This window comes from Neofelis nebulosa, chromosome 3 (genome assembly GCF_028018385.1).
Source record: "Neofelis nebulosa isolate mNeoNeb1 chromosome 3, mNeoNeb1.pri, whole genome shotgun sequence".
Lineage (NCBI taxonomy): Eukaryota > Metazoa > Chordata > Mammalia > Carnivora > Felidae > Neofelis > Neofelis nebulosa.
This window is the reverse complement of record NC_080784.1, coordinates 204,553,032-204,579,329: the sequence shown is the minus strand read 5'-3', so window position 1 is coordinate 204,579,329 and position 26,298 is coordinate 204,553,032. Positions and strand designations below refer to the sequence as shown.

The following is a 26,298-nucleotide window of genomic DNA, read 5'->3' as shown; positions in this document are numbered from 1 at the left end:
GGGCGCCCCCACAGGAATGCTGGTGGCGGGGGGGGGGGGGGGGGCTGGGGGGGGGGCTCATAGCCCCACGGAGCTCGGGCGGGGCCAGGGAGGAAACCCGAGCCTCCTCTCCTTCAAAATCTTTGTCACACTTGAGGTATCAAGCTTCTGCCAAGGGCGGAGCGGATGTTCCGAGCAGGCCCTGTCGCGAGACGCGGCACGGCGGGAGAGCATCTCCAACGAGGAGGAGCTGGCGTCGGTAGGGTCTCCCGGGGCCGAGCCTCCAGTCCCGGCCGAACCGTCGGGAGCAGCCCAGGCTGGAGGGCAGATGATGACAGAAGGACTGGGAAGCGATTCCACTCTCAATTCGCCCCTCCGTCGGGCAAGAAGGCTCACTGGACCGGCGCAGCGGGGTGAGCGGGATGCTGACTGCCTCTCCCCGGGGGGGGGGGGGCTCAGAGCCTTGGGCCAGGGGCTAGGAGGCTGGGGGGCAGTGGTGCCTGCTGATGGCAATGTCACTGATCGGGGTTCGAGGGGGCGAGCGTGGGGTGGGCGGTTCCGGCTCAGAGGGGGCAGGAGGAGGGAGAAGAAGGTATAATCTCATCAGCGCACAGCAGCTGTGTGCGCTGGCTGGACTCCAAATGCAGTGCTCCCTTTCCGGTTCTAAACTGCCCGTCCACCCACAAGGGGGCCCGGTGGGGGGTGACGAAGGCGAGGGGCAGGGACAGTCCCTCAACTTAGGTGCCGCTGTATGCCCATTCGTCTGGCAAAAAAAAAAAAAGAAAGAAAAAGGAGGTATGCGGCCTGTCGGCAGGGGTGCGGAGGAGAGGCGCCCCGTTCGGGGCTGGTGCAGGTGTGAAGCGCGGCAGCCGGCTGGAAAAGCAGGGTGGAAAAGCGTATCAGGCACACGCACGTGCTACTGGGCCCCTCAGTCCTGCTGCGGGGTTTTGTCCCATAGACACAGAGGGAGCCACACCTAAGGGGACAGGGACACGCTCCCGCGGGAGAGGATGCAAACCCAGCGTCCCGTGAAGCCGGACACTAGGTCAATGCGTGGAAAGGAAGGCGGGGGAGAGTGCGGCCCACCCGCCACGGGATGGGCGCAGCCGCCACGCGGGTGACAGCCGAGCCGCGCACGAAGCCACGCCCCGGACGGAGCCCGCGTCGAGCAGCGACTCCGAGACCCTCAGGCATCTGCCGTTGCCGCCACGCACGTCTGTGTCTCCGCGGGTCTGTGTGGGGTTGAGTGGGTCCGGGGGGGAGGGGGGAGGGGGGAGGTGCCCCCAGGTGGGCGGCGTGGGTTTGCAGGGGCACAAGGTGTGGGGGGGCGGACACTGAGGGCGACCACGGCAGAATGCACGTGAGCCCAAGGCCGCGCAAGGGGCACAGACAGGGCGTCCACCTGTGCGTGCAAGGGGCACAGACAGGGGGCAGATGTGTGGGTGCGGGGGTGGGGGGCGTGCTGTGAGGGTGGCCGTGTGGAGGCGTGGAGGGGTGTGCAGATGCGTGAGGGTGTGTGGGGAGAGGTGTGCGTGTGGGTGTGAGTGTGGGGGGCGGACGGGGGTGAGAGTGGGTGTGCATGCGTGTTATACGTGCTTGTAGATTACGTGAGCGTGTACGAGTAGGTGCATGGGTATGAGGGGGTGTGCGTGTGGATGTGTGACGGGAGCAGATTGAGTGTGTAAGCGTGTGTGTATGGGGCGTGGGTGTGTGAGGGGTGGGGGCGAGTGTGCGGGGCGTGGCTGGAAGTGAGCGGGGGGCGTGGGGGGTGGCCGTGCGCCCCCCGAAGGGGAGCAGGAGAAGCCGGGGGGGGGGGGGGGGGGCCGCCGAGCCCTAGGGGCGGGTCTCGGGGTGGCGGGTGTCCAGATGGCCCGCATTACTTACCATCATCGCAGACTTTTCACATTTCCAGATCCTCCGTGCCGGGCACGTATTATTTATATGATACGAAAGTTCTTCTGCGGTGGAAAGAGATTGGGGTGAGGGCCCCGGAGGGCCGGGGGAGCGGGGCAGGCGCCTCGTCTGGGCCGGGGGGGGGGGGCCCTCGGGGACGCCCTCATCCGTGTGGCCCAGGGGCCGGCCTCGGGGGACTCCCTCGGCCCGTGCTTCCCTGGGTCGGGGGCTCGGTGCCCCGACAGTCCTGACCTCGCCGGCCCCCTCCGCCCCCCCCTGGGGTCCCCCGACCTCTCCCCCACACCCTCCCCCACATTCCACCGCGGGGTGGCCCCGGCAGGATGCCCCTCACCACTCTTCCCCCCCAGGGGATCACTTTGGGGACTTCTTTCTCCATTTCTTTGTTTAAATTCAGTAATGCTCGCACCTGGCACAAAACCCAAATTGTGCCAAGGTGCAAGGAGTAGGACAGCCGACACCGTCCCACCCTCGTCTCCGGGAGGGAGTGTCACCCAAGCCTCCCCCCCCCCCCGCCCCGTCCCTTCCCACAAACACGAAGGCTGTACTCACGCGGGGGCTGCTGAAACTCGGGGCCACACGCTGGGGGCTCAGGACGGCAGAGAGCGACTGTCCCTCAGGTCTGGAGTCCAGAAGTCCGAGATGGGGGTGTCCCGGGGCCGCGCTCCCCGGAAGGCTCCCGGTGGAGTGTGGGCGTTAGCTCCAGTCCTCCCTGTGCAGCCCCCGTGCGTCCGCCTCTTCAGCGTGCTCTTTCTAGAAGGACACCAGGATCAGAGGCTCCGCGACTCCAGTGTGACGTCATCTTAACTAATTAACTAATTACACCTGCCCCCAAATCTGAGGACTCTGTCCCCAGCTCGGGTCACATTCTGAGGCACTGGGGTTAAGGCTTCAACACAGGCATTTCGGGGGGACGCGATTTAGCCCCTCACAGAAGCGGGCGCAGGGGAGTATAAGCGAACATACCTTATGTGGGTGTGGGTGTGTACATGGACCTCGTGGTACCCAATTCCTCACCTTCTGTGCTCCGGCTTGCTTCCTTCCCCCCCATTCCCGCAGGTGGGGGTCCGCTATCGAGAGCACCCCCTTCTATCCCAGGCTGCAGGAGGAGGCAGCGTGGCGAGGAATCACCGTACTATTTACACACCCAGCTCCCCGCGTGGGCTCTCGGTGGTTCTCCATCGTGGCCTGTGGCAGTGAGTTACCTCCGGGTGGTCCACGGCCCTGCCCACGGTCTTTCTGGGGGAGGGGGGGGTTGTGAGCGTCGTGAGGTCACACTTATGAAGCCCCAGACAGGGCCTGCCCACAGCTGGGGCTCTGGGAAGTGCTCGCTGAACCCGCTGGGCTGGGCGTGGGACTCACTACTGTGTGTGGGGAGGGTGAGGGGTGGGGCCCTACGGCAGGGACACCGAGCAGTGTAGGGGGACGTTCCTGGGAAGAGGCTCCAGCTGGCACCCTGCACGGGGGTGGGGCACAAACGCGGCCTGCTGGGCCATCCCTTCCAGGACCAAAAGGGGCGAGCCCGCCAGACCGTGGGGTTCCCACGCTGGCGCTGGCCGGCTGAGGTTTCCAGAAACTCCCCCCCAGCTCCTGGGAAGAGGTTCCCCACACTGTGGTCCCCACCCTTATTCCAGACTCATTTCTCCAAGTCACTTCCGATCAAGGTCACGGGCAGCCCAAGCTGTCTGAGGGTCCCCAGTGGCTGGGATGTAACTCTGAGCACAAGTCTGCTCCATTGAGGAAACCAAGCCCTGCTTCCCCTGGACGGTCCCCTTCATACTGGACCCAGACGTGCCTGCACCCCTGAGCCTCAGAGACCACAGCGTCACAGGTCTTTATTGAGGCAGGAACCGGCAGCATCCGGCCAGGTGCAACTATGCAACACATCATCATGCTCCCAAACAGCCCTGACATGTCCATCCAAGGAGTGTCTTCTGGAGCGGCAGTTTTGCAGACATTGTCTCCGGCCCCAGGGAGCCTGGTTATGCGCATTTCCCGGGGGAGAGAGTGCTGCTCCCTGGGTCCCAGCGGTGGGCGCTCTGCAGGGCCGGGACCCAAATTCTCACATGGCCCTGAAATGCGCTGAGAAAAAAAAAAAAAAAACAACCTGACGGGTGGACAGAGGGCCGGACAGACGGGCAGATGTGGAAAAGCAAACGTGCTAACGGGAAGAATCTAGATGTAGGCGTTTGGGTGTTCTCTGGCCAATTCTTTCAACTTTCGCACGTTTGAAAGTTTTCAGAATAAAACGTCGGGGAGAAAACATACTGCCTCGTGAGTGAGAGTTATCAGCAAGGTCCAGGGTTCGGGGGCGTCTGCTCTGGGGCGGGGGGAGGCGTGGGAATCAGGTGGGTGCTCACCCCAAGAGAGGACAGGACAGGACGCGGCCACCAAGCCTGGGGTAGGGGTGAGCAGAGGGGGCCGGCCCAGCTCGGGCCCAGGCGGGTGCTCCCCGCAAAGGCCCTGACGGTTGGAGATGGAGGTGCCTCTTCGCAAGGCTCCCCATTCCCAGGGGGGCTCTGTCAGGGCCGCTGACCCCGCCAAGGGGACAGGGGTCGGCACATCTTTTCATCTGGCCCCTTCCGGGCGCTTCCATGGGGAGGGGGTGTCTTCAGGACTGGCTGGGCAGTGCCGGTTGGCGGGGTGATGCTCGCACCCCCTGCTCCACGGGCTACGTTGCCCAGGATGCCATCTTGCTCCTCCCACCCCTGCTCTCCCCTCCCCCCACTCCCTCCTCCTCCCCCCCTGCTCCTTCTCCCTCTCCCACCCCAGGGAGGGGAACCATCCCCTTGACGCCTTATGAGAATTAGCTTCCTCTTTCGAGTGCTTAAAACGGGGGACTTTCGCAAGGAGGGATGTGGCTCGAGCCTCAAACGCAGCCCGAATAATTTTCAGACATTTGGTCTTTCTGAGAGCAAACATTTGGATTACGCACCAAAGACCAGCCTGCGCCATGATCTCCCCCACCAGCCCCTCGCGGTGGACGCCCGTCATCCTCGCTTCCCAGCAGGGGTGTCGGGGGCAGGGTCGGGCCCATGGCCACGGAGGGGGGCTCAGCAGCTGAGCTCAGTGCCTGATTGCGCATCCGGACAGCCGCGAGGACACTTCACGCTGGCTGTGACGTGGGGAGCAGACCAGCTGACAGGCCGGTAAGGAGGCACTGGGGCTCTGCCCGCGGCCCCGCTCGGCCCCCCGCACCCGCTGATGGACCCTGGAGACGGGGCCCCTTGGCATGACCGCTGCCCTCACTTGGACCCTCCCTTGGGCTTGGCCATCTCCCATCCACTTTGCCATCCCTTCCAGGCTACTCCTACGGCTCTGCTTTAGCCCTGACACCTCCCTGGTTATACGACCTTCAGTAGCTCCCTGTTGCTCTGCAAACTAAGAACCCTATGCTCTAGCTCTCCGCACACAGGCCCTCTCGACTGTAACCCATCCCCGCTCTCTCCTCCCCGGCAGCAGGTCCCCCTTCACACCCCTGCCCCTGGTGTGCAGCGACCTCAGGCTAGGAATAACCAGAGAACTGCTACCTAAAACAACCTGGCTCCCCGCCCCCCCCCCCCACACGTCACCGGGCCACAGAGGAAAGTCGGTACCAGCAAGTGCTGGTGAGGGCAGGGACACCGGGAGGGCTGCTCCGAACCGTCTTTCTGAGGTGCTGAGTGATGGCGCATCTGTCCAGACCCCCACCCGGGAGCGCCATCCGGGGGCACGGCACGTACCCCTACGCCACTCTCAGAAAGACAGGCAGCTCTGCCCCTCCCCGTGATACGAACAATGGCGGGAGGGCTGGCTCTCCACCCCTCTCCTTCTCCCTCCCCTGCACCTCCTCCCTCCTCCTTCCCCCTCCCCCTCACTCTCCTCTCCCTCCCCCTCAGCCCCTCCACGTTGGGTCTGGGAACCCAAGTGGTGTGGAAGCCAGGTCTCGTGGAGGAGACCCAGCCTCAGCCCCAGATGAATGAGCCACCGGGCTTCAGATGCGTCTGTTTCAGTCTTCGAGTGTTCCCGCCAAGGCCCCAACATCATGCACAGGAGGCAAGGCATCCCAAGCCCCGGACCCCACGTGGTTGTTGTATACCCCTAAGTTTGGGGGAAGTGTGTGATGCAGCCATAATAACCAGCACAAGGCGGCAGGGCAGTTGGGTCAGTACCCGGTGATTTACGAATCCGTGCCACGCGGATCAGCACGGATCTCAAACTTTTACTTTCAGGGGGGAAAATAAGGGACAGGGGAGGTACATACACAGGGCACGGGGTGGGGGTGCGGCGGGCATGAGGGTTAGCTAAGGCCAAAGGGATAGGGGTGAGCAAGGACGGAAGCACGAGTAAGACGAATTGTAATTCAAAAGTGGACATTCCCGGGGCCCCCCCGGGGGTGGGGGGGGGCTCAGTCGCTTAAGCATCCGACTTCGGCTCAGGTCGTGACCTCGCAGTTTGTGAGTTCGAGCCCCTGCGTCAGGTTCCGTGCTGACAGCTCCCAGCCTGAGCCTGGAGCCTGCTTGGGACTCTGTGTCTCTGCCCACTCCCCACTCACGTTCTTCTCTCCCTCTCTCAAAAGTTAAGTAAACATTAAAAAATTTTTAAGTGGACGTTCCCTGAAATTATTCCAACCACCCTCCCCAAACAGCTTATTAAGACCAAACAAAGCAGGTGGAGACCGGCTGCAGGTTGCTGACTCCCGATGGGACCTTCCAGGATTATTCCCACGACCGCGTCTCTGCCTTGCAGGGCACCGTTGACGACCAGCTCTGAGCTAGGCACTTGGGACACAGGTGCCAGGGCACAGCCCCTGCTCACTGTCCAGCTGAGAAGACCACCCGGCGTCCTCTAGGAAGGTTTGCTGGGATCCCACCGCAGTGCGGTCCCACTGCACAGGGGAGAGAGAGAGAGACCCAGAAGGGGGAAGGAAGGACAGGAATGGACAGAGAAGAAATAAGCGGGGGTGGCTGCGGGGTGCCTCACAGACACGGAGACACAGGCGCGCTCTACTTTTGTGCCCCAGGAGTCTCTCTGCCCAGAGCCTGCCCACAGGGGATGGCAAACGTGAGCTCTGGCCCTCTGAGCGCCAGAACCTGGGCTCAGGGCCCTAGGCGGTGGCGGCAGTCTCCAGACAGTGCCCCCAGCGAGGAGTGCCGGAGACCGTCCGGGCCGGAGAAGGGCCAGCCCCTCAGAGCTGCCCGCGGGTCTGAACGCACACAGCCTCGGTGGTGGCGATCCCCGGTTCCCGCCTCTGCAGACGGTCCTGTTTCAGAACTGGCCTCTCCTCCCACCTCGATGCAGGGCTGCCCTCCGCTCCGGCTCTGGGACCGGCCCTGTGCACAGCGGCGGGAGGCCTGGGCAAGCGCTACGCGGCGGGCGACCTCTCGCCTCCCTGGCCGACCCCACGGCCCAGCGGCGACCAACTGCGGCTCTGCACTGCCCGCCTCGTGCGCAGGGGCTCCGCCGTCACCGTTGTCATGACCGTCTCGGGGACCCAGCGCCGGGCGCCTCCGCCGCTGCCCCGTGCCCGCGTCAGGGAAGGCCCGTGAGGGAGACACGAGAAGGCCCACGCTCCTCCGCTCGCCTTCAGCCCGTCCCCGACCCGGAGGTGCGGCAGAGGCAGGGGGGTGACCCTGGCAAGAGAGCACTGAGGCTTGGGTCCCCCGCCTGGGCGCACCCAGCCCCCCTCCCAACAGCCTGTCACCGCGGGATGCTGACTCTCAGAGGTTCACAAGAAACAGGATGTGAGGCGAGGCGCCCCCCCCCCCCCGCCCCTGCCCCGGCCACACAACTGGAGAGCAGAGAGAACTGAACCCAGACTCAGGAGGAAGCCCCCACGCTTGGAAATCATGGCAGTGAGGGTACCAGCCTCTCAGGCTTGAGGTTCGAGAAGTGTGCTGAAGGAAGGCCCAGGACAGCTCCCCTAAAGTGGGTGGTTACGTCCCCACAGCCATTGTCTTCTTATCTGGGCACCTCTCGGGCCTCAGTTTCCCCGACTCTCAGAAATGCCCTCTGATTAGACCGTGTGGTCAGCTCCCACCCACCCAGCTGGCACTTCTCTTCCCAAACGACTGGGGTTGCCAGCTCTCCCCTTGGCTCAGCCCCTTCCGGCTCGGCCCCTTGGAGTCTCCCTGACCCCGGGAGCCCCCAGGGTGTAATACTTGGAGACCCCAGCTCTCTCCACTCTTGCACAGCGTCCTCATCTACAAAAAGGGGGGAAGAGCCCTCATCTCCGTGTCTGCCTCCAGGCTGGGGAGAGCCCCTGTCACCGCCAGGCTTTGCCCCTTCTGGGGCCCGATGTGAGGGCCAGAGAAGATGGGCCCGGCATCTGGTTCCTGAGGCTGCAGAAACCCCCTAACCCCCCAGAGGTCCTTCCCATCAGCCGCGGGGAGAAAACCGGGGGCTGGTGAGAGGGGCCAGGGCAAGCCGGCTCCTGCAGGCACTCCAGAAAAGGCACACGGGTGCGCAGCGTTTCACCTCCGCGGCCGCAGGCCGGCAGAATCCCGCGGGCTACGCCTCGTCCGGGCCGGCTCCGCGGCCTTGCCACTCCGCTCCCCCGTCCGACCCCAGGCCCCGACCGCCGGAATTCAGGCCTGCCAGAGCCACTTACCAGACGGTGTGGTCTCTCCTCGCCTCGCCTCTGTTTTCCCCTCTGGAAAATGGGGCTGATGCTCCCGGCCGCCGTGGCTGATCTGAAACTCGGAGCGCCGGGGGGCCGGCCTGCAGCCGTCCCGGGAGAACGCGGGCAGCACGCGGTTGGACAGGAGCCACCCCGGCTGGCACTGGGAGGCAGGATGTAGCTCTCTCTCGGAGATAACCCGCGTCCGGTGAAGCCGGCTCCACCCGCGCGACCGCGCTGCGACCCGGTGGCTGGGCCGTCACCTGCTCCCGGGCGGAGCTGACACAGCCCCGAGGTGGCGGCGTGGGCCGGGACGCATTTCTGTCGCCGCGCTCCCTGCTGCAGGAACCGGACGAGACTCCCCGCGGGTTCAGAGTCTAGAAACGGAGGCTCAGTGAGGGATGGGGCCTGCCCCCCCCCCCAAGACCTGAGCGGCCAGGGGCACTGGCTCTCGCCCCCACCCACTTCCTAAGGCCCGAGCCTCCCGGGGAGCGGGCGCGCAGCGGGCGGGGCCACAGGGGTGCGGGTGGGGGCGAACACCTCCTTACGCTCAGAGGCTGAGCCCGGGAACGAGAGGGTTCCATGCACCCCCCGGGGCACTGAAAACATTTTATTACGCGTGGGCACCGAAACCGGCCGCAGCCTCGCAGCCCTGAAGCCGGCTGTGGCCCGGCCTCTGGCGGTGCTTGGGAGTCGCGGGGTCTTCACGCCCCGCTCGCACACGCACCTCCACACGCGCGCACACCCGCACATACCACACTCGCGAGCGCGCGCACCCTCACTCACGCCCGGCGCAGCGCTCGCCCCGCCGCGAGGCAATTACGGCCGTGGCCGGGCGCTGATTGGCCAGCACGGCTCTCTCCGGGGCCCCGCGGCCAATGGGCTGCCGCCCGGCCGAGGCCACGCCCCCTCCCACCCCCGGCGCGGGGGCGGCGCGGGCCCGGGCAGCGGATCACGCGGCGCCCGCCTGGCCGCGACCCCCGGCCCGGGCTCCCCGCGGCCGCCCCCACCCCCCCCCCCACCCCCCCGCACACCCGCCTCGGCCGCGCGACCGCCCGCGCGCCCGGGTCCCGGCGGCGTCTCCGGGCCGCGGCCGCGCTCGGGGGGCCCCACCCCACGCGCCCACCCCCCCCCCCCCCCGGCGACCCGCCCGGCCCGCGCCGCCCCGCCCCCGCTGGCCCCTCCCCCGCCCCTCCCCGCCCCCAGCGGGGCCGGCCCGGGCGGCGACCAGAGCGGCGACGTGAAAGGCGAGCGAGGCGGCTGCCCGGCCGGCTGTCGGCGCGCACCCGCTCCCGGCCCAGCCCAGCCCCGCGCCGAGGCCGCCGCCCGCCGCCCGCCGGGGCCCGACGCCAGCGCTCCCGGCGGCGGCTGCAGGGCCCGGCCCGCGCGTGCGCCGGGGGAGCCGCGCGCCCCTGTCCCCAGCGGGGCCCGGGACCCCGAGGAGCCCGGCAGAGCCCGACGGGCCCGCGGCCGCGATGCCGGACGAGCTGACGGAGCCCGGGCGCGCCACGCCGGCCCGCGCCTCCTCCTTCCTCATCGAGAACCTGCTGGCGGCCGAGGCCAAGGGCGCCCGGCGCGCGGCCCAGGGCGCAGGCGGCCGCGAGGACGAGGAGGAGGACGACGACGACCCGGAGGACGAGGACGCGGAGCAGGCGCGGCGGCGGCGGCTGCAGCGGCGGCGGCAGCTGCGCGCGGGCGCGGGGCCCGGCGGGGAGGCGCGGGCGCGGGCGCTGCTCGGGCCCGGCGCGTTGGGCCTCGGTCCCCGGCCGCCCCCCGGGCCCGGGCCGCCCTACGCTCTGGGCTGCGGCGGCGCGACGCGCTGGTACCCTCGGGCGCACGGCGGCTACGGAGGCGGCCTCAGTCCGGACAGTGAGTGAGGGCGCCGGGAGGGGTGGGCCGGGCGTTTTGCTCGGGGACTTTGGGTCCGTCGGAGGCCTTTCTGGGCCACCCTCCTTCTTGTGTGCAGCGGGGCCCCAGCGGAGCCCCTGGTGGGGGCGGGTTTGGGGGCCCACTCCCTGGGTCAGGGTCCCCGTGCGGGGGGAGAAGGCTTTGCAGGGCTCGGGCTTCACCCATCGCCAGACTCTGCGGGTCCCAGGGAGGCTGGAGAGCCCGCGGAGAGGAGTCTGGGGACCGGGGACACCAGGCAGTGGACGAAGAGCGAGGGAAGCGGGGTGGAGAACGAGGGAGAAAGAAAGCACAGGTTGGATGGGAGAAGAGGGAAGGACGGAGGAAGAAGGAGAGGGGTGTGGGGAGAGGGGAGCCCGGAGAAGGGAAGTCGTAACAGCAGAACCCGCTGGCTTCGGTGGAGAGACGGGAGGGTAGCAAAAGAAGGGAAGACAAGTACAGCCGGAAGGGGCAACGTGAAGGGGGCTGGAGCAGAGGGAGCCACTGACTGGGGGTGGGGGGGGGTGCTGGACACAGGGGCAGGAGCATCTGTGCCCCCACTGCCCCATCTCCTCAGAGAGAGCCGCAGACCGGGCCTGGGCTGCTTGGGCCTTGGCCTTGGTCCTCCCGGGCACCATGGCCGCAGCTGTGCCAGGCAAGAAGGCGCCCCTTCTGAAGCCCCCAATCCCACTCCTCTCTCTTCCTTTGCTACCCCTCCCCCTCCACGTCTTTGTTCCCCACTGAGGGCTCAGAGGCTGGGAGTGGGGGTTCTCAGCCCCACAGCCACTCACCACCCCCCCCCCGCCCCGCCGAGTCCTGCCCCCTCTCCCCGGGGTCACTGCCCCCGCGGGGACCTGCCCCTTGGAGGAACACCCCTGGGAGGAACACCAGGAAGTCATTCCAGCTCTGGCCCCCAGGCTTGGCCAGCACCCCACATACATATATGCACACACCGTAAAGCCAGCTGTGGACTCTTACAGGCTCTTGCTCCGAAATCCATTAGTGTGTGCTGGGGGGTAGGTGGGCCAGACCCCTCTCACCTCTCGGATAAAGCCCCTCTCTGGAGTGGGAGAGACCGTTTTGCAAAGGGACCCACCTCTCAGAGCCCATACCCAGAAAGTCTGGGGTCCCCACCCCTCTCACTTACGCTGGACCAGGTCTCAGTGGTTTCCCTGAAATCAGGTGACCAAATTTAGTGCCCGTCCGTGAGTGTTTCTGAAAAGATCTGGCAGGGTGAAACGTGTCCCCCAGCTTGCCCCAGAGTTTCATCTCCGCCTACGGCCCGGTGGCAGCTCCAGGAGACATGGTTCCCCGTTTCGTGCGATGCGGGTTAGGGTCCAGGTTTCCCACGGGGGCTGGCAGGCCCGGCCGGGCGCCTTGTAGCGATGGGGCCTCTGTGAGTCTGGGGGCTTGGGGTGTCGGGGGAGGGGGTGGAGGCAGAGGGTCCACTATCTAGTGGCACACAGCCTGGAACCCGACTCCTTGTTAGCACCGAGAAAGCTCACAACACCGGGGTTGGCCAGGGGCACACGCGGACCTGCACACCTCTGTGAGCACAGGGGTATGGCCAAGCACACACACGAGCCCAGCAGTGTCCGCACGCCTTACAGACGCTCGCGTTGCCGCCACACCGCTGTCTTCCCAGGGCCGGCGGGGCCACACTTCGCTTACACTGCCCCCCTGCCACGCCTTGGCGGGGGAGCCTCAGGCCCAGGGGAGGCGGAGGACGAAGCAGGTCTGGGCCCGGCTGGGACCCCGCAGGCTGGCCGCTGCCGATTTCCAGCCGGCCTGGATTCTGGACAAGCGCCTGGGCCCCCGGGGCGACCCCTCACCTGGGAGGGACCACCCCTTGTCAGCCCTGGGGGGCATCTCCTTGTGGGAGTTCGGGTGAAGCTCAGAATTTGCAGTATGAGCTCAGGAACCCTGTGGCCTTCTGTGACCCCGAAGCCACAGGCTTGGGGTGCCGTGCAGCTGCTGGGTGCTTGGGCAGAGCCCCATTTGTATGTGCTCCCTTTGAGCACGACTGGGGGGAGGGCTGGCGTGTCTGTCTCTGTGGGCACTTGGGTGAGGGGTACAGGAAGTGGGGAGTGAGTGGCCCGCCGGTGTCACCTGGAGTCTGGGGGATCGTCTGCTTTCGTTTGTTCTGGGTCTTGGGATGTTTCTGTGCAGGCGGGACGGGGAACGCTGCGTCAGTTTCTGAGTGGTCGGGGAGGGGTCACTGCAAGTCTGTTTCTGTGTCTGGGACGCGTGGTGCGGGCCTGGGTGCTGGGCAGTCAGGGAACCCGTGTGTTTTCCAGTGCGTAGGCGCCTCGGAAGGATATCTCTCCTCCAGCCTGCTGTGCCTGCAAGGCCTTTCCGTGGTTCAGAGCGGAGGGAGCCAGTGGTTACGGGAGTCGCTCTCCTTTCTGTGTTTCTGCCTGCGTTTTTGTGTGTCTTTCTTTCCCTTTTTCTTTTTTTCCTCGTCTTTCCTCTGTCCTCCATTGTGGGTGTGCACTCGTGAGGGACAGTGAGCTGGCCAGCCTGCTGGTCTTCGAGCTCACCTCCTCCCGGCTCTTTCTGCACCCCCTGGGTGAGATCCGCGGGCCCCGGTGCGGTGCGGGGTGCAGGGCCCTGCGCAGGCAGTGCTTCCCTGCTTGCAGCTGTGGGCGAGCCCGTGGGGGGAGGAGCCGGCCGCAGAGATTGGGTCTGGGCATCAGCCCCCCCCCCCCCCCCCCCCCCGGGACCGACCGTGTGCCCCTCTCTCCCCTGCAGCCAGCGACCGGGACTCACCGGAGACGGGCGAGGAGATGGGCCGCGCCGAGGGCGCCTGGCAGCGGGGCCCCGGGCCGGGAGCGGTGCAGCGAGAGGCGGCGGAGCTGGCGGCGCGGGGCCCGGCGGCCGGCGCGGAGGAGGCGGCGCAGCTGGCCGAGGCCCCGGCCGCGGCGGGCGAGGGGCGCGGCGGTGGCGTCGGCGTGGGCGGCGGTCGCAAGAAGAAGACGCGCACGGTCTTCTCGCGCAGCCAGGTCTTCCAGCTCGAGTCCACCTTCGACCTGAAGCGCTACCTGAGCAGCGCGGAGCGCGCCGGCCTCGCCGCCTCCCTGCAGCTCACCGAGACGCAGGTCAAGATCTGGTTCCAAAACCGCCGCAACAAGTGGAAGCGGCAGCTGGCGGCCGAGCTGGAGGCGGCCAGCCTGTCCCCGCCGGGCGCGCAGCGCCTGGTCCGCGTGCCGGTGCTGTACCACGAAAGCCCCCCGGCCGCGGCCGCCCCCGGGCCCCCCGCCGCCGCGCTGCCCTTCCCGCTGGCGCCCGCCGCGCCCGCGCCGCCCCCGCCGCTGCTCGGCTTCTCCGGGGCCCTCGCCTACCCGCTGGCGGCCTTCCCGGCGGCCGCCTCCGTGCCCTTCCTTCGGGCGCAGATGCCCGGCCTGGTGTGAGCCCCATCCGCTGGGCCCACTCCGGGTGGCCGCCGGGGACCCCCGGGGCGCACCCGCGATGCGTGGAGGGGGGAGCCGGGGCGCTCCGAGGGCCCCTCTGCTCCCCGTGGCAGGCTGCGGCCCTGGCCCGAGTCCTGTCCCAAGCTCGTGCAGAATGTAACAGGGGTGTCTTCGACCGCGGCTTCCAAATAGGCCGGATCCCTGGCAGGGAAGAGGGCATCACGGAGAGGCAGTGCGCCCGGCAGGCAGCCCGGAGCCCCACAGGCCAGGCCTCAGCCGCTCGCAGCCAGCGCGGGCCCAGTCCGAAGCAGGCACACGGGCCGTCAAAGGTGCTTGGAAGCCACCGCTCCCCGTCTCGCCGCCCCCCTCCCCCAACACAAACGTCCCTTCCCAGGACTGCTCGGAGCCCAGGCGGCAGGCCTCGGGAGGACTGTGATCAGCCTCATGGCCATGCCAGTGGGCCCAGCAGAGGGGAGCCCCAGGGAGAGCGCCCATGTGGAGGGGCCGGGGAGAAGACCCCGTCAGGTGGCCCTTCGCCAGACTGTCTGCTCTGCGCCCCCGAGGCGGACCGGAGCTCCTCTCCCGGGCTGCGGCCTCCAGCTCTTCTGGCGAAGACTTTTTAAAAAACGAATCTACTTACTTGCGTAACGGAATAAAAGGGACGTTTTCTGGACGCTTTCTGCCGCTGTGTGGTCCCTGGGGCGGGGCCCCCTCAGAAGCGCCTGTCCCTCCTTCCTGGAGCTCTTTCCAATTCGGGAGCCCAGGTCTGGGGACTTCCCCCGGACAGGAGGCCCAGCAGGACCTCAGGGGACGTCGTGGTGGGGAGGACGAGGCGACCCAGCATCCTGTGTCCCACGGTCCTGGGGCCTCCACAGAACCCGAAGCCATGAGTCGAAGCACCCGCTGGCACTCTCCTTTGGCACGAGCAGCTGCCGGCTGTGTGGCTCCCGCATCCGAGTCCCCTTCCTGCACTACCTCTGAGAGTCACCATCACGACTGGCATACCCGCTCTTCTTTCGGCCCAAACAAAACACAGTCCCAGCAAGGTCAGGGGGCAAATGCGGCTCTCCAGCTTGCCTGTCCCCCTGGGCCATCCGCAGGCTCTGGCAAGCTGGGGACTGAGCTGATGGGCTCTGAACAAAGCTTATTCCAATAGCCTGCATTACGGTGGCCGCCAGCCTCCATCACCACCCCCCCCAAGACCGGATTTCGGGGTGAATACAGGTCCCCTGTGAGGGTGTTTGGGAGGGTCACTTCTGTAACAGAGTCCGGTCCCCTTGAAAACCTGTCTCTGTCCCTCAGCTTCAGCCTCCCGGGTTGAGACGCACAGCATCCGGGCCACACTAGGGGCTCGGTGTTCTCCCTCCGCGGAGGCAACAGACGGCCCTGGAGAAGGTGCCACCGGGGTCTTCCCTGGGCTGGCAGTCCATCTGTCTGTCTACCCCTGCCATCCAGCTCCCGGCCCCCAGCTCCCAGTGCCCTGAGGCTGGGTCCCAGAAAGTGGGGCCTCCTGCAGGGGCAGCCAGTGCCCCCTCTGGGTCTGTGCCTTGGGGCTCGTGGTGCCTGCAGAGCGTAAGGGGGTGGGCATCAGGAGACACTCCGGGATCCGTCACCCAGCGCAGCCCCTGCCCCCCAGGTGCATTCCCAGCTGCCACCTGAGCCCCCTGCAGCCCTTCCTGGGCTGACTCTCCTCTGGCTTAGAGTGGGGAAGCTGCCCACACTGCTTTTCTCCAAACTAGGTTTCATTTCAACTTTGGAAGGGACTTACAGGATCCGCTTCAAGAAAACAAATTTGCCGCTAGTTATTTTCAAAGGCCGGGTCCCGGTCAGCGGCCACAGGGGGCAGTGGGGGGCAGGAAGCCCCTAGCAGCCACTGCAAGAGCAGCACAGACCGTCCCTCCATCTCCCCTCCTTCCCCCTCCTATCCTGCCCGCTGCAGGCCTCCGAGCTCCTGCCTCAGGCTCCCCCTGGGGTCCCTGCCCTCTCTTCTTCTCTTGCTTTTGTGGTGGCCTCTTGAAGCCAGTGGACCCATGGCTGCCAGTCCTCCAAAGGATGCGACCAGCCTTCCGCCGGCCGACCCAGCCGCACCACAGAGGCCTCGGGGCCGTGCTCTTTCCCTAAACACGCCAGGCCGGCACCGGGCGGGTTCTGGCGCTCCTCGCGGCACCCTCTCCGTGGTACAGAGAGGAAATGGTTCTCAGGGACCGCCAAGGTCAGGGGACTTTTAGATCTCAAATGCTACAAGTCAGAGGGGTTATCAGCACGACGCAACCTGCGACCCTTTGATTTGACTGTTTGTGGCTGGCGTGGTCCCTCGGAAGCTGCTCACCATGGGGCCGTGTCGGTCGGAACCACAGTCCCAGCGGGGGTGGGGGAGAGGGGGGGAGGGAGAGGAGAGTGCAGGTGCCCCGCATCCAGAACCTCCCCTCTGCCCACCAGGAAGCAAGAGCCTCCACCTGGTCACCCAGCCTCCCGCTGTCGCAGCCGCAAATGCAGGGGATTCAGAGAGAAGGGCTGTGTCTTTCCCCGGAACCGTCAAAGGTTGAAGTGTCTGTCGAGAGGCTCCCTTGCCTGTGGGGAGGGCCCTTCCTCTGGACGGAGGAAGCCAGGAGGTGGAAAGAGGGGCTGTCCGCTGGCTGTGCGGGAAGGGCCGGGAGCCAGGAGCCCTACAGACTCCGGATCCTCTGGATCCGAGCTGGGGTGAGGCCGGCTGGGCTCTGGGAAGCTGGCTCTACCCCATAGCGACCGGCATCCTGGGTGTCACAGGGAGGATGGCACAAACCACTGGCAAACCGCACGCAGCCCGGGAAGCGCGGGACCAGGCTGGGGAGGCACCTGCCCGAAGTTCCAGCAGCATCCATCACCGGGGCTCCTGGGCTCTGCTCCTGGCAGAAGACGGATGCCTTCGACCCCTTTCTGCCATACCTGCCTCCCCCTCTTCCGGAACCCCCCACCTCACTTTCTCCTTAAAGCGAGGCCCGATTCCTGCCACACTGGGCCGCCCGGGGCTCCGGCTGGCAGAGTCCCTGAGCCCAGGCAGGGCCAGCAGGGTCCGGACACCTGGCCCCGCCCCACTCGCTCAGTGACCTTGGACAAATCCCTTCTCTTCTCCGAGGCCTGTTTCCTCTTGGCAGACCTGTGTGACGAGGGTGGTCTCTAACCTGTAAAGGTGTAGCTTTCTCTGAGCTGCGCAAGGGTCAAGGATCCCCAGGCCACAGGGGCACTCTCCTGCGGCATCTAGGGCCTATGCTGCTGTGGCACTGGGGGAGTGACCCACGCCGTCAGCCCCTCTCGGCCCCCTGCCTGGGCCCTACAAGAGCTACGTGGAGAACCAGAACCCACCCCCCACCACCCCCCACCCCCGGGCGCGCCAGGACCTCGGAAGGGGCATCGGGAAATTCTACTAGAGGCGTGGGTCGTTCCTTGGGTCAAAGGCAAGCGTGGAGTTGCCATCTATGTGCCACCCACATAGAGCCAGACCTGCTGGAAGCAGAAGCACCTGCCCTGTTTCTCCCCAGATAGTTGCCCTGTGTGACCCACGTGCCCTGCCACGCCAGGCCCCCTCCCCCAGAGCCCCGGTGAGGGCGTGGTGAGCACGGTGGCAATGCCCTCCTGGTGGGCGGTTCCCCACCCCCTGCGCTTTGAACCCTGCCTTTGTCCTCCCCCACCCCCCCAGTGCCTCCCACTCATCCCCGTGGGGCCCTTCTCATCAGGTCAGAGGTGGCCTATGGCCTCCCCGCCTCCCCCCAAGCCGGCCATGTGGGAGGTTTCCCAGCACTCGGCTACCCAGAAGGGGCAGGGAACTGGTCAGCTGGGGTCAAGAGGGAGGCAGCAAGAGCCTGGTCTGTCTCTCGTTTCCCGTGTCTGTAGGTGTCTCCCTCCCACGCATCCTGAGTGGCTTTCTGGCCCCATCGAGCAATTCTCAGAAGGGGAAATTAGGTTCCAAGAGGGGCAGAGATGCTGGGGCAGGCACCCCAAGAGGTCACTCAGCCATGGGGCCCTTCAACTTTCTTCCTTCCACCTTGTGCTAGGAGCTCAGCTGCCCACCCCTGGGGCTCCGCACTGGGGTTCCCACTCCCTGCTTGTGCGAATACTCGGGCGGCATCCCAATCTGCCTTCCTACCGGCGCGAATCATCTGGATAATTCCCTTTGGCCACTCTGCCCCTCCAGTGGCCAGGGCGGGCGACCACCAAGCTGCCTGCCTATGGAGAGGCGGGGCGGTGGGTGGGGGTCCCACTGGGCAGTGGGGTCTGGCCTCCTTCAGTCCTTTGGCCAGAAGCGGTGCTGGACTCCGTGATCCGAGCCGGGTCCCCAAGGTGGTTCGCCCTGCAGGCCGTCTGCCCTCTCGGGGAGAGGGGGACGGCCCCTCCCAGGTGGACTGAAAGGGGTCTATCCTGTTGTGACAGTGCTGAGCTCTGAATCTGGACGGACCCATGAGACAAGGGCTCGAAGAAAGAAATCAAGAACCTGGAGGCAGCATGTGGCTTCACCACCGCCTGGCGTGCCTGGCTGTGCTGCCCTCACCCGCTTCCCAAACCGCTGGCCTCCGTTTTTGTTGGCTTAATTTTTTTTTTTATTATTAAAGGAGTGGTGCTTTTTACTGATTATCTGGAAGTCGCAGTAAGGTTGACACACAGTATGTTGTCTGCATTTTCACCCTCAAAAGTCAACCGCCTCCGAGTGCACGGCCACGTTGTGGATTTATTGTGAGCTGATGGACGGCCGAACGGTGAATTTTAAAAAGTTCTTCCCGGTCACGTAAGAACGTAAGGCTGTGCTTACGTGTTTACCACTGAATGCTGTGACGCCTGCGTTTGCTTACAAATATTGCAACCGAATAAACAAAGTAATTACACAGGAGAAAGGAAAGCCAGGACAGACAGCGCTGGGTTGGTCCGGAGTCCGTGATTGTTAACCGCCAGGTGGGGACCTGGGGGCTCTTTTTAAGGCTTCCTCTACTTTGTTTTACATTTGAAACCTTCCAGGATAAGAGTGCTTTCAGAAGTGACGATCGGGGAAACGTCACAGGGATGTGCCCCGGGTCGTGGGTCCGCTTCCCTTGCAGGCCCGTTTTCATCCCGTCAGGGGTCTGACCTCGGTCCGCTCACACCCTGCGCGCTCTCCCCCCTTGCTTGCTGCGAACGGGCACTTAAAAACCCGCGCGCTCGATCTCCGCAAGCGTTTCGGACTCAAACCTTCCTCTTTCTCCGCGAAGGCCTCCCTGCCTCCACCCCTCTCCACTCGTCCCGGAGCCCCTCCGGTTCCCCACCGGCGCGCGGAGGCCTCCGAGTCCAGCGCTGGACGCAGCAGGGCGGCAGGATCGCTGGCGCCGCCCTTGGACGGCAACCTCCAGCGGCCTGTGCCACCCGGGCCCGACCCCGCCGCGGGTTTGGGAGACTGAGCCCCGCTGCGGTCCCTCCGGTCCGCGTAGGTGTCGTGGGTTTCCCGGTGCTTTCTTGGCGCTCTCGGCGTCCCTGGGACCACAGCGCTCCAGACTCTGGCAGAGTTGGGTTGGGTGGCCCATGGCTGGGCAGGAGACACCCCCCCCCCCCCTCCTTGAGCCTGGGGCTCCATCCCTCGAGACACACTAGTCCTAAGGGTGCGCCCCATCCCCTGTGAGGGCATCAGCTCCGGATCCCCGGGGGTGTGAGGGTCCAGGCGGGAGGCCCCAGCAGCGGCCGGTGGAGAGCCGGAGAGGCGCACGCAGGGGCTTCCGAGGTTTGGGCGCCCCATCCGCGAATTGCGGGTCTCCCCGAGGTCTCGCCAACCCCCCGGGAAGCTGGGGTCCAGCGGGAGTTGCTGACCCCCACGACCCCGGCGGTGCCTCCCGGGCTCTCCGCCTGCCCGGCTGCGCGCTTCCCTCCTCGCTCGATTCCCCGAGTTAGCCGGCCTCGGCCTCTGCGTCTCTCGCCTTTCCTTCCCCGCTCCTCCCAGCAGCGCCAGGATTCGGCCCTCGCGTCCTTCCCCGCGGACCGCGCGCGGGCCCCGCTTTGTTCCATTCCCCCTCTCCGGGAAGTGGTTCCTCCCCCCTTCTGATGGGCCCCGGCGGGAGGCGGGGAGGCGGGGGCCCCCTGAAACGTGCTCTTTCTTTGCGGAGACGTCTCCTCGACCTAGGCCGTTGGAAGCGCGCACGGATTCCGACCCGCCGGGGCCTGCGTCGCCCGGGTCGGGCTGCGGCGAGTCGGCTTCGCCATTTCGCTTCCGGACCCCGCCGGGCCTCTCCGGCCGGGCTCGTGCCCTCTCCGGGCCCGAGCGTCCCTCGGGGCTGCCCGAGCTGGGAGGGCAGGGACCGGCGGCGGCGCCAGCTCCCGGGACCCGGCGGACGCCCCGCGCCGAGCGGCCCCTACCCCTCCCCGGCCGCGGGCACCCCGGCCGCCCGCGGTCCTCCCGGGGGCCCCGCCCCCTCCCCGCAGCCCTTCCGGCCCCGCCCCCACCCTGCCCGCCGGCGCCCGCGCCCCCTCCCGGCCCCCCAGCCCCGCTCACCTGGCGTCTCGGTGGCGTCTCCGAGTCTGGCTCGGCCTTCGGGCCCCGCCCCTCGGTTCTCACCTCGCCCCTTCCCGCTCCCCTCTCCCCCCCGCCCGTTCCTTTCCCCCTCGGGCCCGGCGCTCGCGTTCAGAGAAGGGCCGCGAGCTCACGCTTCAGGGCAGGGGCTGGGGCCCGGGAGAAGGGAAGGGACCCGGGAGGCTTCTGGGAGGAGGCGGCATTGAACCCGAGGGCTGGAGAGGGGTGAAGCTCGGGGTGTGCCGCAGGTGGGGAGCTGGCGGTTCGCCCCGAGGCTCGGCTCTTGGAGGGGGGGGGGCGGCCCCACCCCAGTCTGCGGTCTGGCTCTCTCGGGCCTGGCCTCCCCGCTTCCCATTCTGCCCTCCCGGAAGGATGGGGCGCACAGTTCAGATCGCCGGCCGGTGTCCTGCCTTCACGCGCGTCCGCGTGCCTTTGGGAAACTCGCTTCACTCCCTGAGCTCAGCTCGCCCATCCGTGGCACCGCCGGGATGCTCAACCCACTTGGTCTGGGCGCAGAGAGCCTCAAGTGGACCCAGCCTCCGTACACACACACACACACACACACACACACACACACGGCCACGCGGCGCGCCCCTGAGGGTGCCCACGCGTCCGGCCCCGCAGGCCGGCGCACGCATGCGCAACAGCCGCCCACGAACACGGCCGCACCCCCAACCCCGCAGGCGCCGGCCCCGCCAGACCCCGAGCCCCCACTCGCCTAGGCACCTAAATCTTCCGCCCTTTAGGCCCAGCCGCCAGCAGAGACCCAGCGTGTTCCAGAGCCTGCCTGCCCCCCCCCCCCCCCCAACAACCAAGGACGACTGAGCCTCTAGTCCCAAGCACACCCCTCGCTGCAGAAATCCCGTTCCCAGAAGTGGACGCGGACCCTGGGCCAACGCCTTAAGACGCCGGGCCCTGCTCAGCCCGCGGCAGAGGGGTAGACGGCCCCTTAAGCCCGCCCCCCTTGCACTGGGGCTTTCTTTCATCTGGGAGCTGACCGAGCACGTCACCCGAAGTGCCTCAGACACCCCCACGATGACCTGGGGGTGATGCCCCCATTTTACGAGGAAGATCGGGGTAGCGGTGCAACCCCGGATCCCACAGGCCGCGTTGCAGGGGAAGGCAGAGAGCTGTGTTCAACTCGGGAACGGGGAGGGTCGGCCCCCCGCCCACCCCCCTCCTGGCCGAGGTTGGGGCGAGCGGGTGGGGGAGAGCGGCGCATCACCTCAGAAGGTCTCGGTCCTCCAGCCCGGTCCCCCCTCGACCTTCCTCAAGACTCCCCCTCTTCCAGTAGGACTACCCTTCCCTATGTGGGTCCCTACGTGGGGGTTCTCGGGCGGCACCTCTGTATCCCAGGCTGTACCCCAGAGGCCGCCCAGGGCAGCGTGCCTCCCTCGGAGCGTTCTGATCCCCGAGGATTCAAGCCGTTTCTGTGGACGGGGCCGCTTAAAAGGATTCGGTTCTCGGGGCGCCTGGGTGGCTCGGGTGGTTAAGCCGCGGGTTCTGGATTTTGGCTCAGGCCATGATCTCATGGTTTGTGAAACCGAACCCCGCCACCGGCCTGTCATTCTCTCGCCCTCTCTCTGCCCCTCCCCTCCACTCAAAATAAATAAACATTTAAAGAAAGAAAAAGCAAGCTTTAAAAATACTCCATTCTCCGGGCAGGTGACAGCCCCTGGGTCACCTCCCCAGCAAAGCGCCGGCCCCTGAAAGGCACTCTGACCAGTCTGTGTCGCCTCCTGTTGGAATGGTACAGATAAACCCCATGTGGCCCCAGGAAAGGCAGAGACGGGCTCCTGGGCTGCTCGGAAGCAGAAGCCAGCCACCCCCCTGCCCTCCCCCCTCCCCGCCCCCCCTCTGCTCCTCAACTGAGCCACAGTTTAGCCCAGCGCCGGGAGGCAGGCCTCACGCGCGGCCAGGTCCCCTGGGAACACGAGGGGCTATTGTCTCCCCACCACCCCGGGTGCAGGGGAGGGACCGGGAGGCCCCATTGGAAACCTGGCCACTGAGGACCCCCCCCCCCCCCACCGGCTTGGTGCCCTGTCTGAGCTCCACGATCTCCCGCCCGTTTCCAGGGGACTTCTCAAGGTTTGTCCTCAGAAAGTCTGATGCTTGGCAAGGCCTGGCGAGGGAGCACCTAGGACTCGACCCCGGGACCCCCGCCAATCAACCTGTGACTGGGGGCGGGGGTCGGAGGGTGCGTCTGTGTGTGACGGTGCCCACCCCTCCCAACCGTGCGGCCAGGGGCGGGGAGCTCAGCGTGCGTCCGGGTCTTGGGCCGCCCGGGGCCGGAGCCGGGCCTCTCGGCCCCTCCCGGACTCTCGGGGCTCCGGGGCGCACCCCGGCCGCGACTCGCCCTGGCTCCGCTTCCCCGCATCTCCGCTCGGCGTCCCGCCACCCTGCCCGGAGCGGCGCTGGGGCCCCGGTCCCGCGCGCGGAACCGCGGCGTCAGCACATCCGGGCCCCGCTCACTTGGGTTCGAGTTTGTTTCTTTCTTGAATCGCGCAAATCCACTTCCCCTCAGTGGGCGGGGCTCGGGGCCGGCGACCCCGCGGTCCCCCGCCTCCACCCGCCGCGACCCCGAGGCCGCATTGATCCCGCGTCTGTGCGCGGCGCATTAGCCCTAATGGTTTCGCTGATGATTCGACTTCTTTTTCGTTAAAAGCCGCCCCCGGTCCTCACCCCTCCTCCGCCTGCTCCTCTCCAGGCCCCGCCGCCCCGGCGCGCCCGCAGCCCCGCGCATGTGGGACCCGCCTGGCCGCAGCCCTGCCGGTATAGACGCCGCGGGCGGAGCGCGCTCCGGGCGGAGGGCGCGGGCTCGCTCGGGGGAGGGGCCGCGGCGACCTGGGCCCTTCGGGGACCCAGGCTCCTGGCGCCGAAGGAACGTGCAGACCGGACAACGAGCCCTGCGAGGTCCATGGGGCAGACGCTGCAGGACCGCGGGCGATCCAGAAGCTGGGGGAGCCCGGCGACCTCGCGGAAGGACCCCCGTCCCCCCCCACGCACACACCTCCCGGGAGGCCTCGGCCGGGACACCGTTGGGGGAGGCGGCCACACGAGCGAGGAGCGCCCCCAGGAACCCGCGGTTGGAGGGACTGGCCCCCTCGCCCCTCGCCCCTGCAGCCCTGAGCCCCTGCAGCTCCGTGCACCCTGCGCCCCTACACCCCCTCCTCGGCCTCCTCCCTGCGGAGGGTCCCTGCGGTTCACAGGGAAATGCAGTTCCTTGTAGAAAATGCAGGAAAGAAAGGGAGAGAAAAAAGGCATCACAAATCCGACTACACGGACAGCCAGTCCCCCCCCCCCCGCATTATTTATTGTTTTAGAATGGGCAACGAAGGGACCGGACGCAACATTCCCGCCCGTAAGCACGTCTACGTGGGAGGACGCCCTCCCTGCTTCCAAATGGAGACACTCTTACTGAGAAAAGCACACGGTTAAGGTGCAACGCGACCAAGTTTAACGAATGTGCCCGTGTAGCCACCACCTGACTCCGCTTTTTTGAAGGAAGAAGTCCCATGAATGTCAGAGGACTTAAGTGGACAGAGCGGGGGGCGGGGGGGGGCACATATCCGCTCCTCCCCTCCTCCTGGTTCCTGTTACGATGACACAACGCTGTCCGTGCGCACAATTCAGATGTTCTGCTTCCAAGAAGGGAGTGAAAACAACAGCCAGAAGCGGTTGCAGCCCGCGGAAGGACGCGGCCGTGCCCCTGGCTCGCCCCTGCCGGCTCCTACCAAGCTGTTCCTTGATTTCATTTCTTGTGTTTTTTGTTTCATTGTAAAGGACTCTATCAGGTCCTGCGGCCTTTCCGGAGAGGGGAGTGACCTTGCTCACGGGTCTGCTTACATCCGGCAGCCCTCTCTGCCCTTCCCTCCCATCCTCCAAATTGTCCTCTGGCACTGGGTGCTGAGCTGGGGACCCGAGCGCACAGGGCTGGCCGTCAAGTAAACGTCCTGCACGGCTGGGTGTGAGCACATACTACTCCTTCGCTTTTTTCTCTGTACCTGTCACTCTTCCAGGAAGAAGCCCCCTTGCAGGAGGCTGGCCTCCCAGAAGAGGCCGGTACAGGCACCCACAGACCCCATGCCCTCGGGTGGAGGGGGAGAGGTGACACAGGCAGGCTGGGGTTTCCAAGGAGACCCTCTTGTTTCTAGCTCTGCCTGGACACCACTTTCAGAGGCCCTGCCTGCGCCTCATTCCCCGCCTCCGAATTCTCCAGAGCCCTCCCACCCAGGGGAGGGGGGCTTCTTGGGAGGGACTAGATGCATCCTAGCCCGGGAAACACCCCCAAAGCCTTTTGAGTCGTCCTGGGTGACTCCTGGGGGTCACACCCTGCGGGAAGGCTGCAAGGCGTCATGCAGAAACATGTCCCCCTGGCTGGGGCTGAGGGGCTTCCCCGGGGGGTGGGGGGCGGCGAATCCTCAACTAGCCTCCCTGGGAAATCTCCCGAGGGCTCCAGGGACTCAGTGCCAGGTGAAGCAAACATTTTTTTTGTTTTTAAATCTCTACCAGGACTCCTTCAAGTGGGGGCTCACTATGCAGCGAGCCCGCCCGGACCCCACCCCAGCTTGATTCCCCCCTGCCCCGGCCAAGTGACCCCTTCCCGCACCCCAGCAGCCACGGGCCCTCCCATCGTCTCATTGCTCGGTCACCGCTGTTTCTCATCATCTGACTCCTTTGTGAGGAGCTCTCCGGGGCAGGACGCAGGGCCCGCCGTCCTGTGAGCTGCTCAGAGGCCGCCCCGGACAGGTGCTCAGTCACCAGTTGTGGAAGGACTAGCAAGTGGGAGTGAGGTTTAATCCCCGCATCAACCACGTGATGTGGGCCAGGCCTCAGATCTCACAACACTGGCTCTTCCGGCAGTGATGAGCCCAAGGAGACCGGCAGATACATCTGTACTGAACTCTGAGCGAAGGGGCTCCCGGGCGGCGGGGAAAGCCCATGGCGGGGCGCGGGTTTCCTTCCGGCCCTTCGGGGCGCGTCTACACGACTCCCTCTTCCGCACACGTGTGTTCTTAAAGATACCAGGGCGAGGAGGGGAAGAAATCCAGGGCTTCTCACCCGCTGGGATTGGCGTTGCTTGTGGAAATTGTTTTTTACGTGTCTACAGGCACACATTTATTTCAGGGTGCAAAATGCACTGCTTACAGTGGTCTTACCTACATCAAGAGGTCGAAGGCCGCTGGCTCCTGGTGGCGTCCTTTTCGCTACCTTATCTTCCACGTTTGTTGGTTTTTACTCGGTGGAAGTAACGTGTATTTTTCTTCACGTTGTTCTCTGGTATTGTGTTAGGGTTCTCCAGAGAAACAGAACCAGCTCTGTATAGATGAGGGACAGAGACGGAGAGGCAGAGAGAGGGAGAGAGAGTCGGGGAGAGGGAAGGCTGGAAAGTCCGAAGTCTGCAGGGCAGGCTGGCAGGCGGGGACTCAGGCAGGGTTTGTCTGGTGCTGTGTCCAGGAGAATTCCTCCTACTTCGAAGCTCAGCCTTTGCTCTTAAGGCCTTCCACTGATTGGGCGAGGCCCACCCCCCTGGCGAGGGCGGGGGCGTCTTCTGCTTTGCTCAAAGTCTACTGACTTAAGTGTTAATGCCGTTTGAAAAACCCCTTCACGAGACACTTAGGCCTGAGTCCAAGCAAACGCCTGCCAAGCTGGCACGTAACATTGGCCAACTCAGGCACTCTGGCCTCTGTGTGGATTTTAACATCCTCCCGGCACATCAAAGGACAAAAGGACATCCTGCACTGGGATTTCCACGGGCGTTGTAGGAGCAGGACCTGAACTTGAGCCGTCTCCAGGAGCCTCGGGCTCTTTGCCCACTCAGGGTTCCCCGGGGTCAGCCCCCGTTTGGGCACTGGCCCGTGGGGAGCAGGACATGGCCTGCCGCCAGCTGCCACACCGCGGGGCTGGGCTCTGGCACTTTTCACGCCCGATGTGCGTCCCTCACCTCCGTGTTCCCCGGGCCCACGGAAGCTGGGTCGGCGCAGGGAGAGGTGGTGGGTGTTCCTCCCACGTTG

The 26,298-nt window shown here is 66.1% G+C and overlaps 1 protein-coding gene and 1 long non-coding RNA gene across 2 annotated transcripts; one reads left to right on the top strand and one right to left on the bottom strand.

Moving 5' to 3' along the window:
- Window positions 1-757: 757 nt before the first annotated feature.
- On the bottom strand, window positions 758-8,978 carry LOC131507900 (uncharacterized). Its single transcript, XR_009259806.1, has 3 exons — window positions 8,480-8,978; window positions 2,443-2,643; window positions 758-852 (listed from the first exon to the last, which is right to left on the bottom strand). It is a non-coding gene; the product is annotated as an uncharacterized LOC131507900 (long non-coding RNA).
- A 910-nt stretch (window positions 8,979-9,888) lies between these two features.
- On the top strand, window positions 9,889-14,455 carry HMX1 (H6 family homeobox 1). Its single transcript, XM_058723205.1, has 2 exons — window positions 9,889-10,357; window positions 13,124-14,455. Exons 1-2 carry the CDS (start codon window positions 9,964-9,966, stop codon window positions 13,780-13,782), a joined length of 1,053 nt encoding a protein of 350 aa, XP_058579188.1. The 5' UTR covers window positions 9,889-9,963; the 3' UTR covers window positions 13,783-14,455.
- The last annotated feature ends 11,843 nt before the right edge of the window (window positions 14,456-26,298 follow it).

Coding starts and splice junctions, on each gene's coding strand:
- HMX1 (XM_058723205.1), top strand. CDS start 9,964: ATGCCGGACGAGCTGACGGAGCCCGGGCGCGCCACGCCGGCCCGCGCC. Junction 10,358..13,123: donor AGGCGGCCTCAGTCCGGACA/GTGAGTGAGGGC, acceptor TCTCCCCTGCAG/CCAGCGACCGGGACTCACCG.